The sequence below is a fragment of the Zerene cesonia genome, chromosome 1, assembly GCF_012273895.1.
Source record: "Zerene cesonia ecotype Mississippi chromosome 1, Zerene_cesonia_1.1, whole genome shotgun sequence".
Taxonomy (NCBI): Eukaryota; Metazoa; Arthropoda; class Insecta; order Lepidoptera; family Pieridae; genus Zerene; species Zerene cesonia.
In genome coordinates this window covers 4908303-4924936 of record NC_052102.1, presented here as the reverse complement: position 1 = coordinate 4924936, position 16634 = coordinate 4908303, and the positions used below count along the sequence as shown (strand labels likewise).

Here is a 16634-nt window from a genome sequence, read left to right as displayed (position 1 = left end):
GTATCTTTGCATCTAACGAAAACCGCTCTAGGCCAGTTAAAATATTGTCTCAGTTGTATTTTATATTATGTTGTCAGCCTTTATTCACACATTTAGGGAAAAACATAATTTATGAAAATAATTCCAATTCATATTAAAAACTTTCTTACTTACATTTCAATGGATCTCACATGCGATTCGAAGCCTTCGGAAAATAAACAGAAAAATCAAAACCATGTAAACATTAGAACAATTTTTGTGTTGGTTCATAGTTGAACTTAAACGAAGCCAGATCGAGCGTCTTCAAAAGTAATTAATAATTAATTTAGATTTTTACCTATTGTACCCGTAAAAAATGTAATATTCTAGGTTTGGTAACATTTAATGTATAAGAGAAGCAAATTAAATATTTATACCTTAATCAAAAATTAAAAAATAAGGTGGTATGAATAGATAATAATTATTCAAATTTAAAATCAAAAGGTTCACCATAACAATTTTTTCAGCTAAATCAAGTTAATTATATAAAAAATTAAAGAAGAATTCAAAATCTATAACAAAGGGACGGAATCGTTTACTAAAAGATTATTCTCGATTATAATTCTTCTGGAACTTTTATCCTCTGATTTATATTACTTGACACGGAACACGGAGACAAAGAGTTATTCAAAATTTTCACAAATATTTATAAAACAGTTATAAAACTATTAAAGCTATTTAGCAAGGCATACTTTTTATACAGACAAAAAATATGTCACTGTTGCTAATATAATACTACTTTTATGCTCAATGAGATAAAGGTTAAAGTTTTTCTTATAGTCGACGCTTTTACTCACAGCTATAACATTGATAATAGTGTTTAGTAAATTGTTTCTGTTGTCCCTTATTGCCTGCTTCGTATTCAGGTCCGCATGGAGAAAGGTTCCTGACTACAATAAAATTTTATCTATGTAGAAAAATGACTGATTCATTGTTTTCCGAGTTAAAGCTTATTGCGTCAGAAATATAATAATAAAACGCACTACCCGCCTAACAAATATGATATGTTATTAATGACGTAATTTACCAGAAGCAGCTTTATTAAAATAGTTGTCCTTGGACGGCACAGATACTGAAGGAGGCTCTTATTAATTTTCGCTGACTACGAGCGTTTTGTAGCGTTAATAAGTGGGTTAAGCCAACTAAAAGGTCGATGATAAAACAGACAAGTGTCATTTCTGTCCTCAAGAAACCCTGAACCGAGTCGCCGTCAATGTGGGTGGTAGAAGTTTAATGAGCTGTATGCTTAACCGTAACCAACTTGCAAACTCCTATTTGCTGTATCGACTTACTTGGCTGTACAATTAAATTCGTTAAGCGTTGTCGTTCTACGCTGTCTACATAATAGCTTTGTTAAATCAAGTTTACCTGCCTGTACATTTCAATTTATTCATGGAACCGTTATTGTAATACAAAATGGACAATTTTACTTTTCGCCATTGGTGAAGGTACTCATTAGTACATTTTTTCACGAATTTCGTATTGGAAAGTTACTATTTTATTATATTAATTGTTCTGGAAATGAAGATAGAAGATCTTTTAGGGTCTGTGCAGATTTGAATTATCGAACGCGTTAGTTTAATCAAACTTCATCAATCATAGGCATTATCTTGCAATACCATATAACTGCGATAGTATGATAAGCTGGCGTATGCATCTACCGTTACCTCTAAAGATTAATAGGTAACGCTCTCAGCCAATAATGGACCATAAATACAATAAAACAGGTATATAATGTTAAATCTCAGAAAATAAGATCGCTTTAAATTGTTAATCATTCATTAATAAATAATTACATGGAAGCATTTTTTATAATATATAAATGCAAAATCTTTATAATATAAGGCTAAAGTAGAGGGTTTTTAATATTTAAATCTGGCTGAAACATAAAAGAAGTAAAAAATGTAGTCTCGTTGCACAATTAAAAGTTTAAAAAAGCTTTGTGGTCTGTCTACGTCGCTTCGCTGGACTAAAACTATTATTATCTTAGTATTAGTGGAGATACTCTAATTAAAGACATTTTCTCTGTTTGTATGGATGATACAAGCAATTGAAATCTAGTATGCTTTTATTCAATAAAAAGTAAATTAATTATCAATAGTCGTTTACTTTGTCAGTTAGAATAAATGAATATAATCAAGCACGGAAACGATTTAATAATTAATGGGAATTTAATAATCAATAAATTAAAAATAATGCAATTCAATTACGGAGTCTACTGAAGAGAATAGAGATCAGAAATGCCATTGCATACTCCTTGCGTAGGAACTCTCGGCATAGCTTAATAGCGCCTAATGAAATTATTATTCATGGCACGTCCTAACAATTATCTCAGTGTATCAACGTCTATCAATATTTCACAAGCAGTTTATTAATATGACACAATCCAATTTCATAAGGCCGAAAAACTATTACTGCATGAATAATTGAATACTAAGTAGTTACAATATAAACATTTCCATTTGTATAATTCCGCTATGCCGCGTTTGTGCTTAGATGCATTTAATTTTCAGTAGTTTGTTTCGAAACACAGCTTACACTGCTTTATTTGCAGCAGCTTCACTTTGATTCTTATTTTATTTTACATTTCTATTTACATTATTTAATTCGGTTGTCAAGTTTGCTTTTTTCTTACTTTTCTTATTTGTTCATGGTCCTAATGGTACTTTTATAAAGGGGTTCTCTCTATGTTCAAATGAAAACAAATCTATGATATAAATTGAAACTCGAATAAATTCTACGAATGTTTAAAACAGTTTTCTGTGAATATATTATAGGATGAAATAACTTTTTGAAAATACAAATCAATACTAGTAATTAGGTCTGATCGTATACAATATTAGTGTTGAATCATATAATCATCACAATGTTGTGTGACGTATAAATGCTTATCTGTAACATCGGTGTTGTGTAATGGGGGAGGCGGAAATCGGAAGAGAGTTGGCGGCGACCCTCCTAACCCGACTTCCCTACTTTTAACACTTGGCAGGCTCCGCAACGACGCTTCTTTGTTAGGATAAACTATGTTATCTCGGATGGACAGACTGCCCAAATTACATTGTGATGTGTTCTATGAAAACTACATTTATTATTTATGTGAATATCCGTTTTCAGTTTTAGATAAACTAAAATTGAGGAACTACGTTCTTTATGTTTCTTTATTTTGAATACTAATTCTGTTATCTCATAATATTTAAGTGACGTCAAATATCTCCAGGGATAATGAATATAATATAAGATGTTATAATAATAATAATACAAAATATGAAATAAATATTTTGTACAATTACATCAAGTATCGGGATGCTTAACGAGCCATCGGATTATTCGTAACATGAAGCATAATGCTCTTAGACGTCAAGAAGGCTTTACTGAGTGGTTATTTAGTTCTCGATGTATCATCATTATTGCTTAAGCGTGTCGTCCGCTTATGAGCGTATATTGATATTTATAGCTTGAGCCGTAACTGCACTATAAACTTGAGGTTAGCGGCGATTAGTGGGTGGCGGAGTGGCGGCGCGACGCCATGACGGAAGGCGTATAGGTACTTGAATTTTATGAAAGTACCATTTATTCAGAACATTTCCACACAATAGAACCGGAAAGTCTATACAGAGCTGACTGTGTTTGCACAACACATAAAGCAAAAGCAAAAGAACTTGGGCAAATATATAAAATTTCTTTCGCAAATGGATACATAATATATCTAGATATTAAAATAGTTTTGTTGTTTTATACTTAAGTACAATATGAATACTGTAATATTCTTAATTACTTTTTATATATGAAAAAAATAAAAATTATGATAACTTTAAAAGTTTTTACATTGTATCTGATAGATCTGGTATATATTGAAAAATCACTTTAAAAAGACATTCAAAAGTGTAATACTAAATCGTTTGAAGATGCAAAAACTTTCTTGAAATTTATTAGTAGCCATTAAGAGAGCGTCCTCGTGACGGTGACTTATTATATACACTATTCAATCTAAGACTATATTTTGAGTGCTTTTATATTTAAATTTAAAATCCACGATATATGATCTACACAATGAACTAATTCAGACGTTTCTCGCAAACGATTCAATTAGATATGTAACGATGGTTAATTTTCGAGTGATTTGGAGCGCAATAAATGAGTTAAAACATATTATCTAGAGTCGTCATCAGACCGATTACATACGGTAGGAGTTAAGCACATTAATTAACAGGAATTTTATTTCGGGTTTAGCTATACTTTTTCGTGTTTGCGCGTCCTGGACGGGCTATTTGTATTACCTCCGTTTACGAAGTGTTGTTGATCTTGTTAATTAATCGTTTTGTATGCAAACTGGGACTCTGGAAAGTTTTCGTTTTATAATTTCTAAAAATTGAAATGAGTCGGAAAATAGAGATGATTATGAAAAATAAATTGTTTCATAGAATATTGCGTTTAAGGCAAAAAGAGTTCGTTTATTTATTTTCCGTTTTATGCCAACAAAACCAATTGTTGTTTTAAGTTTTTTATACAAAAATTTAGATTCATATTATTCCTTTGCTGAGATGTTCTTAGAAATGTTTTTTAGTACTGGCTGTTATTCTTATAAAAACACTGTAAGCTTAATATCGATTTTTTAAATGTAAAATAACAAATTTAAAAGAACCTCCACGATTTAAATGATTTGAGTCAAAGAAGCGGTGTCAAATAGGTATACTTTTTTAATTAAAATGAATAAAGATGATTTTATTTATTATTATTATAACTTTACATAAAAAAATTTTAGTAAAATCTACTTTAAAATAACGTTTTGCCGTTCCTCCTCCTACTTGTATAAACGCGGCGTTAATCGTTGTGCGATTTATTGCATGCATGAAAACTAATAATTTTGCTAATAGTTTGAACATTTAAATATTACAAATTGAGAAGTGACAATGTTAGAGCATAGACAAGGCATCATACTACAACCATACGAATTTCAGTAAAAATGAATATCGAAAGCAAAGATAACTGCTATCAAGTGTTGTTCAAATTCAAGCTAGCAGCTAAGAGTATTAAGGAGATATTGTCGTTTAAAGCGTACTCGTACTTTTGTAGGAAACGAAGTAACTCGAAGTGGACTTAGTTAAGGTGAAAATGTATTGGATTTTTGTTTAACGCTTAGAACTTCGTTGGGGTTGATGCAATTTCTATTCACATATACCCTTGGCACTCACATCTTCCCTGTGAGAATATCTGTTTTTAAATCAACACCAAGTGTATAACTGTGGCTGTCAGAAAGTAAACATTGTTACAGTTTATAAAGAGAAAATACTAGAAGTGTTTTGAACTGGTCACAGGGTCCTTTGTTCGACTGAGATTTTGTATGCGTATTGTAAACTGTATAACTTTGGCTATAAAACCATTTTTAAGAAAACACAATTGCCTCATTTTCATGAATCAACTAGTTAAATACTACTCTATATATGATGTATATCTTTGTGCTTTGTAATTCATAACTACACAATTTACAAAGCCTTGTTTTGTTGGCAAAATATAAACGAAACTATTCAGTATTACGAATGTCATAGTCAAAGCTCGTTATTTTATGTTAACGAGAAACTAGAGTATTTAAGCGTTTAACCGAAATTCATAAATCATTATAAACTTCTCAGAGTAATGGTTAAATCTCGCGTATTAATTCGAGAGACTACTGATCGGAAAGGTACAAATTAATGATTGCGCTACCGGTAATACTCCGACCCATCAATGTCTGGTTTTAATACAAGGTTCGGTCTCGCGATTTAAATTTATTTGATAATCTAACGATGAAAGATAATTTAATGTACAATTAATTCTTGTATAGTTCCAAATCTAGGCACACGAAAACAATGAATACTTGAAATTGAATGTAGAATGAAAATAAAAATACGAAAAAATATTGCCACATACTGAAACTGCCGATGCAGCTTACTGTTATTTATGTCACACCATTAAATATGTTACGACGTGCTTAAATTTAATACCACGAGAGGATCCTCTATCTATTTCCTAGTTCATGCAGGTTTAATGCATATTCAAGAACTTTATACGAATTTTTGTCTATCAGCTCAACGTTCTGGGAAAAACTTGCCACAATTCTATAATATAAATGATTGTTTTCGAAGTCTTGTCAGGATCCCCGGAGAAATTACTCATTAGAAAGTTTCACAAAAGTTTGCTTTTGTATAGTTTATTTTTTGTGTTATATTTTGCATTGCATGAATTTGCTCGTTTCGAGTTGTAATTTTCGTTTTACTTTTACGTGCCGGCTCAATATTCAAATCTAGAATTTATTTTTAGAAAAAAACTTCTATTTGATTTCTGGTTGAACAATATTTGACGATACTAACTGCGCTTTTTACGCTAGACTAATTCTCTGGCGCTTACATTACTTTGTGCACAACGTGATCCAAATGGTACTACTGGATACTAGGTTTTTCTCCAGGCTTTGTTTTGCTTTCTTATGCGAAGAATATATTTTTTCTGGTAATATCTATGGATATTTTTATCGACAAAATGTTAGAGATCATCTCATCATCTCAATTTTTTGGAAATTATAGTTAAAATTTTATGTATTGCCTCTTATTTTCTTCTCAAAAAAAAAACCGCAGATCTAGTTTTTATTGTAACTCAAAAACTGTATCGCGTCAAAAATTTTTTTTTTAAGTAACATAGCAATAAAGTGACTACATTAATAGTTTATTTTGTTTATAACAGCATGTTTTGGTATTTCAAAACGTTGCAGATCGTTTGGCACAGCGGCTAGGCGGGGTTGTTGGGACTAGGGGCGGGCTCGCCGACGCGGCAGTCGCTCCGCGTTCCGTCGCCGACCGCCCGGCTTTCGCGTTTTCCCTCCGTACTTTTCTTCCTTTCAATGTCAAACCTGTCGAAACTCACAAAAGTGAAATTCCATTTTCAGTGCTGTGCAGATATTCAATAAGTGTGTGGCATGTAAGCGGTGCGGTATCATAATCACGGTTGAAGGTTTAAGTGCGCCATGCGGTGAAAAACCGCTTTGTGGTGCTTGCACGCCCGGATATGGTGGACCCCTTGAAAATTTTTTGGGTTTTGACGAACAGCACTTATTTAGGTAAAATTGCATTATAAGATCTTTGGTAAAGTTATGTCTGTAATGATTACATAAGCCAGGTTTATATCACAAATCTTCTGAGAAGTTCTCGTATCTGTATGTGTTATTTACGTCTGCTTTTACGACCCATTCCACACTCGATGTTAGACTTTCCCACAGTCTCACCTCCCCCTTACTTTGTTCACGGGAAACGGAATAAATTAATCTTTATAAACATCTCGAACTCGTATATCAAGTAGTGTATTTTGCACAATGAACTTAATGTAATGCTTTTTCTGAAATATTTTATGTTTAAATATTATACAGTCAGCTAGACATACCCTTTATAAATATTTTCCTTCGATGTATTTGTTGATAGTAAGATTGACTTAAAATATTATGTAAATTATAACCAAATATATATAAATTACAACCAAATTTATATTATATGACTTTCAAAAACAAGCTATATGATTCTTTAAAAACAGTTTATGTGTCCAAATATTCGTATCTTGGTTTCTGTTTAAGTAATGAATTGCAGCCATTAAAACCTAATGTCCTACGCAACTGCCAAAAGTATTGTAACGAATGCTGGATATAAAACTCATACTTCGCCAATTTTTCTCGGTTGAAAGAGTTTAGAGAGGCTTTCATTTTTAAATGACCAACGGTTATTCATAAGTACCTGCTGAAGCTATACTTTAAAGACATTATGCTATTATTATTTTTCATGTTAAAAAAAAAACAATTAAACAAAGGCGTAAATTAAAAATTCCAACATAGCTTGTGCTAAATTGCTTTCAATATGTATACGTGAGTAAAATATATTTCTAGCTTGTGTTTTACATACACGTGCCCTTCTCGAATAGAATGGTTCAAAAGAAAAATGTTATTTATACCCTTATTAGTTTATAATAAAAAGCTAATAGAAAGAGTGCCTTCACTTAAGTGGTATTATATCCGCAGGGATTTGTGTAGCTAATGATGTTTAAAGTGATTGAAGTGTTTATTACACAATTTTATTGTATGTTATTAGCATAAAGTGAAGATGAAGCTCAGAATTCATGCAATTCTGATATTAAGAAAAACGTACAAAATTGAATGTTTATAAATCCATGTTAAAATATAACGAAGCTTTTATTGAATAGCATAACAACAGTATACTATGTATGTTATAGTTCCTTGTTGGAAAATTTTATGTGTCTTTATTTTCATGAAATTTCTGGCTATTGGCATAATACGTCACAAAAATATTGCAATAATCAAATAATAGTAAACCATTTATTTGATCTGAGCTAAATCATTAAAAGGGTATTTGGATGTTGATCCTGCTTTATAGCTATTCAAACAAATCCACTCCAGTTCCATTGCAAATATAATTGGGCGTAATTTCGCAAATCGTAAAAGCATATCACGCAAGTATCTTTGTTTATAGTCGCACAGGAACTTTGCCATATATTAACTTGTGAAGAACTTAAAGAGATGTTACAAGAATCATGCTTGTTTGTGTCAAAACTTTAATGGAGTATTTTGTGACAAGAGATCGCGCGCGAATTTCATGACGATTGTCAGTAACAAGATATGAGACAAAGAAAGTAGCTACATTGACATTATATACCAAGAGTATAAATTCCGTTATGTAATATGAGAATAGGGTATATCAAATCTTTTGTCCCGTTTAGATGCAGAGATTCCTACTAATTCCTACTAAAGTTTTTAAGAATGTATGAAATCTAGTGCAAATATTATAGACAGGATTAAGACATAGGCTTTACGCTATATAACATCAGGAAGTGAGTGGGTAAAACCGTAGGGCACAGCTTATTTATAAACCTACAAATACGTATTATTAATTCCTATACCTATGCGTATAAATACATACGAGAATAAATAATAGCAATTACCTTTGTTATATACGTGTATAATTGTAACTATGGGAAGAAACAATTTGGCATAGTAAGGAATGTATAAGGCTTGAAAAGCATGGTAATTTCTAAAATAGAGCAAGCCTCTAACGTATTCATGAAACTCTTGAAAAGTTTCAATAAAATCCGACCTGTGGATCCCACGTAATACCTGCTTAGAATCTAAAAAACATTATTAAATTAAATATTCATATTTACAAGAGGCCGTAATACCAGACCAGACCATAAACAAAAACAAAAAAGTATATATTATGTGTGTTTGTGTGTCAAATGTATGTAGTGTGTTTTTTTTTATTGAGTTAATGTATTTATTGCACTAATTAAATAAACTATAAACATTCTTCAATTTTTCTCTTTAAAAATATAAGCATGACTTGTTGTCTTCGAATTTTTTTCCTTCAAGTGTTAAAATATCGCATGAAAATTGCTAAAATGAATGTGGCAGATATTGGAAGTATTTGCAATGCGACCAACTCTCTAACGTATTGCATAGATAAAAGTAAAATATAGATACAAATCTGTTTTACTGGGAAATGACAAATGCAATATCAATACAACTGTGACCGAGTGGATGCAATGTCGCGTCAGTGCAATAAGGGCGCACCTGGGGCCAGACAGATTGGCGACACGGCGTCCGCAGCGAGATACAGATGAGACAATAACTCAATCTGGGCTGCTGCACTCCCGGTAAACGCAACCGACGTACCGTTCCTCTTCGTACAGCTCGGTTTACCTCCCTCATATCTTCAAAACAGCGTTTGTTCTCGACCTTCGACTTACATGATAGATTGCCGCTGCGATCGAGTAATTCGTGAACAGAACCTACAGTTTCTCACACCATTTCTCATCTCGTCAGTCCCTCGGCAGGAATCACGCGAAAGCTCTCGGGTCTTCTTTTATTCATTTCAGAGTAATCTTCGAAATCGGTGTGCCGTTCCCAGTGCTTTATGAATAAATATTTTTAATAAAATGTGGATCGACACTCTCGTTTACACTGTCATATAAAATAGAAGACGTTTGCATTTCTCAAAAATATTTCACATCATATGCAAATAATGTTTTAATCACTTTTTTATAAATATAAATTGTATGAAAACATATATGTTGTCGTTGAGAAAAAAATTGAAAATTATCGATTTAGATTTTATAAAAGTTTGTCATCTTGTGATTTACGTATATTTTGTTCAATTCAGTGGTTTGTGTAAAAGGTATTTACGATATTGCGTTAGAGTTTTTGAAATACACAAAATAACCGCCACCTTGAGTTTGTATATTTACCCTTTCCCTTTGACCTTAGCTATTGGGTATTAAATAAAGACATTTACTCCTTTACGGCTGTTTTGATATAAAACGAGAATTTATTATACTACCTTCTTTGGAAGGTACTTTATTCCTTTTTCTATAAGAGCCTAAGGGTTGTTTTTGTATGAGAAAAATAATTAATTACACTTTTGCTGACCTTACAATTCTTTATTTATGAAAATTTACTTTTGGGTTCTGATAAGATATATTATACTATATTGCGTCATAGGTATGTATACCAACTCGCAATATAGATATGATTTGCATAAATTAAAGTGTGATATGGTATTTTGACGGAAGAATTATTAATAGTGTTATTATATAAATGCGAATGTTTTTGGTAAGATTATTCAATAATACTTCCAATGCTAAGAGCTCTCAGAGCGTTATCATCTCTCTTAGTAATGGAGCAAATAATGTTTTACAAGATAACTGTATTTGCTTAGGGTAAATATAATATTCAAGAAAATAAATTCCAAGCTTTCTGGAACATTAGTAGTTGGAAATACTTCTCGTTGTCACAAAAGACAGAACAGAAAAATATATTTTGATGGCGAAAACCATTTCCAGTTGCACTCCGCATAGATACGGCTCTCCAACCACAGAGCAAAGTTACTTAGTCTAATTTATAGTTGTTCTAGCTTCTGTTGTTTATTATTTTGCCACTTCCACGCGGTCATCGTTTCTCGAGCAATAATTAATAATTATCCATCGTTAGTATTAGCGAGATATTTGTCTTTTGTATTGGTTAGAGTAAATTCAAACGACTTATAAATAAACTAACAATCGATGAGGTTAGAACTCAATCAAATATCTTAACGAACTTGAAACATTCGATTACTAGCTACTTGAAATTCGAAGTGATTATATGAAACTATGTGCTATGTTCCTACGTTTGTAGTGATTGCTGTTGGGTTAAAAATTTGAACATTAAATTCAATTACACGTATTCCAAACTAAAGCATCAAGTGGTAGCTCTGAAATCATTATCACGGAAGGGGGTCAAGAGCGCGTCCATTGCACACAAATTTACGGGGTTTATTTTTCATGACCGCTGTAGGTGACGACATGGCTACACTCGTTCGCAGCCTTGTTTATTTAATTCCCTACGCTAACTAAACTGTTTAGGGTCGTATCCGCAAGTTTCCGCAAACATTATTAAGGATACCTTTTCGATGTGATCTCTTTTGCCCTTTCCGTATGTTGTATATATTTTATTAGTTTTAGTACAAATTGGATATTTAGTTAAAGTAATTAAGAAAGTGTCTGGCCTGAACCCTCTTAACTAATAATATAAGTTGAATAATAATCTGGTATCACATAGGATGGATTCTTCTAAATTATCAATTTTTAAGCCCCTTACAAAAGTTCATGAGTTAAAAAACATCGAATAATATATGAATGCATAAACATAATATATTTTATGTACATGCTTAATATAAATTGTAGTAAAAGTCTAAAAGTTGGTGTAATTAAGATGTGTATGGAAATAGTATCTATTTATGTAGTTCACAAAACAGGCCAACATATTTTAAACTGTTAACTTTACATTCTAATGCTTGATGAATAGTTAATTTACCATGAAATGTCTGTTATTAGAATAATAATGTAAAAAATTACTTTGGAGATTCCTTTACATATTTTTCTCAATCGTCTTGGTTCTGTTAAAGTTTTAATGTCCATTTTTTGTAATAAATAGCCAAGAAGGAAGAAAAACAGCTATTATAACAATTTTCCTAAATAACTTGGTTGGAAGTAAGCCAAACCTAGGAATTGTTTACAAATAATAATATACCCAACGGTCTTGCTAACTACTGTACTCTTAAAGGAAGGTAACATTACTAAACATAGTCCTTTTCGAACAATATCATCCAGTTTAATCAAGTAGTTATTAGATATTAAACTTTCTTGTTCTCGGTTAAGTTGGGAGTGTTGTAAGTTTAATAGAAATAGTTCGTTCGCTCTTAGAGATGTCAAGTTTTAAAATACACATAACTGAAATAAGCAAGATCCACTATTACTCGCTCAAGTTGAAGATGGAAATCTCGTTTAGAATCCTGCTAACTATATTCATCCCTCGGGCCTCACACGTACCAATACAATGACAACTCTATAATATTGCTGTGAACCCATATCTATTGACACCAATATATTTTGTGATTGAAAAAGAACTTTTATCGGGATTGCCGGAAAGCTGAGTGGAAATATGATTTGTCACAGTAAGTTATTATGATCACGACGATACTCCATATTTTGGTTATATTGAGTTGAAATCACAGGCATAAATGAAGAGGACGCAACTCACAATAACAAATTAGCATACATTGTATAGGATTCAAATTTATCAGTAGAGCCGCATTCATTTAATAATTAAACAAAATTAAATCAGTTTATCAATTTTAATACATTTCAAAAAGATTAAAACATATTAGACAATGAAAAATAATAATAAGTGTTAATTTCATTGTCTAGTTGTGTATATAAATAACAATGAATGGCCAAATATAAAGCTTGAAACTCTAGAACGTCTCGAACAATTCGACAAATTTTATAACGTTTTTATTAAGGCACTTGAATTTTGTTCATTATCGAGAAAAAAAGTACCACAGTCGAAGCCGGGTGGATCGTTAGTTTTTAATAAAATCGCAAAGTTTTATTATATTTGAAAATAATGTTAGCGCTTAAGCTGCACTAAGCAAGAAAGTGATAAAGCGGTCTGGAACCTCCATAAATTTGTCTTATTGGGCGATATGAGCATAGTCCAGTATCATGCTTGTATTGGGATTTCGTATAAATACACTAGAGACATATCAGAATGACCGACCTTATACACCGCAACACACCGCTGGGAAATATACGTGATTTGTGATATCTTCACTTTCGTTGATAAGCTTTTTTGTTCAAACCTTTAATATGTTATTACTTTCGAGGAAGATTCTTGAGAAGTATTCTCTTTGTTTTATGCGCGCATTAATGTTGATTACATTTTATTTTCTCGTTGTAAACGGAGTAAAAAAGTTATTCTCATAACGTTATAAATTATATTATTTTTGCTTTGTCTACTTATAAATTTTTTATTTTATAAGGATAATATAGAATTGTAAATGTACTTAACTTATTTAAATTTATTAATTATGTTTTCTCCTTATTTGTTTATTATAACAATGTTGATGTTATATTTATTAACATGCTTACGCCATTACTTTAATAGTTTTCCTACTTGCCACGTTGTATGGACGCTATCAATTCTTAATAATAAACATAATTTTATTCGTACTCATAATAAGCTAAGATTACCTAATGATTCATTTCTGTACAATAAAGTTTTGATTGATTAATTAGTAAACATTTAATTTTTTATTTTATAGACACAAATATTATTAAATCTACATAAAAAATTCGCATTTGTTTAAATTTGTTGAGAAATGTATTGGAATAAGGATATACAAATATTGTACAACATTATCGAAATTATATTACCGTACACTTACTTACCCTTGTTATATTTTATTTACTAAAGACAGTAATGGTAATGCGAAATAATGAACTTGCAAGTACCTTTTTATTTCCGAATAACAGTAACTTGTTTCCATAAATACTAGAACATTTATAAATTTTCAAGTAAAAATCAACACTTTTTCTTTGCCTGCCAGCTTTGTTGCTGTCTGAGAGAAGCATCGGCTGTTAAAAACTAATTACAGACCTCCCTGTTCCGTTGACGTTCAACGAAAATAAAGCTATTGTTTTCTTGTAAAGTTTTCAGACACAGACATAAATCTTCAACAACAGGATATCGATATCCTGAATCAAACATTAAGTTTTCAATCGCGTTCAGTGAAAGAGAAGAATCTCCATTTATCTTAGAAGTACGTAGAGATCTGATAAGTCGATCAGGGAAAAGCTCTGCTGGGCTTAACGTATTCAAGTGAGATGCACGTACGGAAGCGAAGATTTGCTCGGACTAAACGGATGATACTTCATACGTAGGCTGTTAGGCTCAGTGACGTCATGATAATATGTCGGCATTAAGTCGGCAATAAGATCGTACTTAGCCCCGGGACGTTTCTGCACGTAATTCCATTATACGGAGTAGATGTTGTGCATTTTGCGACACTCATTATACTCCTAGATAGTTCTCATGAATTTTGTTTTTGTGGATTATGCGCTAAAACAGATATTATTAATTGCAGTCGTGTGCTCATAAATAATATTTTGTCATGCCAAGATTTTTTTTACTATATTGTTAGAAATTAAATACTACGGATTTTAAATGCAATTTAGCTAGCTGTTTGCCGTTTGCCGCCCGGCTTCGCACGTGGCACATACCTATGTCACTCAGTGAAGTTGCAGCTGAATTTTTGAAATTGCTCCAACAGTTTTTGTGTGAAAATGTTACAAACATACAACAGTTTCCTCTTTATTCTAAAATTATTGTAGACATTATCAATCCCGCCGTTTGGAGGACTTCGCATCGAGGGTAGTCGCAGTCTTTAATTTCTTAACTTATAATATCTACTCTTTTAAAATCAAACACAAGAGAAAATCAATATAAGCAATTTCGGCTTATGGTTTAAATATGTATATTGATACAGTAGCAAACTCAATTTTTTATAAAAGACAATGATAGACATTAAATGAATTATAAACAAATTACAATAAATTAAATTTACAAAAAGGTTTTCTTTTAAATTTTGTAATAATAGCTTACAAAACTACTAAGTTCTTTTGGTAGAAACAACAAATGAATCGTTTTATCGAAATCATTTTAAACCGAAATAAAAATGTTAACGGCTTATGCTTTGCGGCCGACGAGCATTCGCTGCACTCGGCAAATGTGTGTTAAGATTGTTATATCAGAAGAGAGCACAAAATAACGTAGAAGTGCATGATGTAAGACTGAATCTTACAGATTTTGTTTGTTTGTCATCAATGAACGCAACCTTAACTTTAGCGATCATTATAATAAAAAAACAGTGGACTTTAATGCACAATGCCAATATATTTATTCAAATTACTTATAATAAATCTTGCCACTTTTGGCTGGCTGGAAAATATGAAGACATAAATTTCGTATGTGTTGTTTAATGGAACTCGTTTATGTATTCCTGTATGCTAAAAGGCAGTGGAATATTAAATGAGAGAACCGAGTTGTCCGCGTCGATTTTTGCGAGAGTTTCTGTTGGACCTCGGACCGCGATGTCCCTTGGTTTGTCAAAAAGTTACCCGCGGCGTCGTTACGCTGCTCTTTATGCGCTGATTAGTTTTTATGGACGACCAATTCAACAATAAAACTTGAAACTTTTCCCCGGAGATAAACAAATTGGAACAACAATCATTAGAAAACTTTGTATCTACATTTCGAGAAGAAATGTTGCAAAATCAAAACGAATGATGGTTATTTCCATATGTATTACGTAATAGCATCTTATACCTCCACTTAACGTCGTTCCATCGAATTCTCATATTTTAATATTGTAATGTCTAATAGTATTATCGCTGAAAAGATTGTAGACTTCACAACAGCTTTGAAAACTACTAATTAATACCAACTTTAAAATTAAATTTGGTGTTCTCTTCGAATGAAATCAAATTTTATTTATTTTTCCAATCCCGGTTTATGACTTCACACTTTGTTTTAGTTTACATAACATGTTAGATGATAATCTCTATATGAGTCAACACGCTCTTGGTATAAACATTTATAATTATGTGCTAATGTTTCTGTTCTTGGAGGATAAATTATTTCACCACAGCCCGAAACCAAGCGCAGAAGTTTTATGACACCAACATGTGGGTCGGATTAAGGCAGAAAAACCACAAAGTGTATATATTAAAGCTACAGGAAATTTTCTCGGGGTCTCTCCTAATTTATCATTCGTAGCTCAGCTGTGAAAAAGTATTTTAATAGATATTTTCATATTGCTTGGTTTCTATGATCTTGATTAGTAGCGAAACTCTTGAAAATTAATGAAAAATGATTTAGTGGTGTGCTTCCAAATGAATATTATTGCTAATAGCTTTAGTGGGTGAGATTTAATGTACTGAACGTTGAGGCTCACAATTCTGTTCTTATAAAACTAGATTGCTTTGTTATCTATGTTTCAGCTCTTGAACTTTACTTTACGTTGAAAAAAAATATCTAAGCTTATATAGGGACCTTCATATTTGATTTGGTAGTAAATTTGGTTTAATTATTCATCATTAGCTATCATCATCATGCAACAAATCTCTTTTAATAGATTACAAACAAACTAAATATTCGTTAAATTAGCACACCAAATACGCAACCTGATATCCATCACAATGCATTCAATCGAAATGAA

At 31.7% G+C, this 16634-nt stretch overlaps 1 protein-coding gene across 3 annotated transcripts in view; it reads left to right on the top strand.

Annotated features, from left to right (window-relative positions):
- Window positions 1-16634, top strand: part of LOC119828250 (neural-cadherin-like) — a 115322-nt gene that overhangs the window by 46775 nt on the left and 51913 nt on the right. For 2 of the 3 annotated variants that reach the window (XM_038350367.1, XM_038350375.1), the window contains exon 1: window positions 6840-7105. The exons of the other annotated variant lie outside the window; for it this stretch is intronic. In XM_038350367.1, the coding sequence (XP_038206295.1) occupies window positions 7054-7105 (52 nt within the window). In that variant the 5' untranslated portion in view covers window positions 6840-7053. Of the gene's footprint in view, window positions 1-6839; window positions 7106-16634 lie in introns of those variants that run through there. 3 annotated transcript variants of the gene reach the window in all.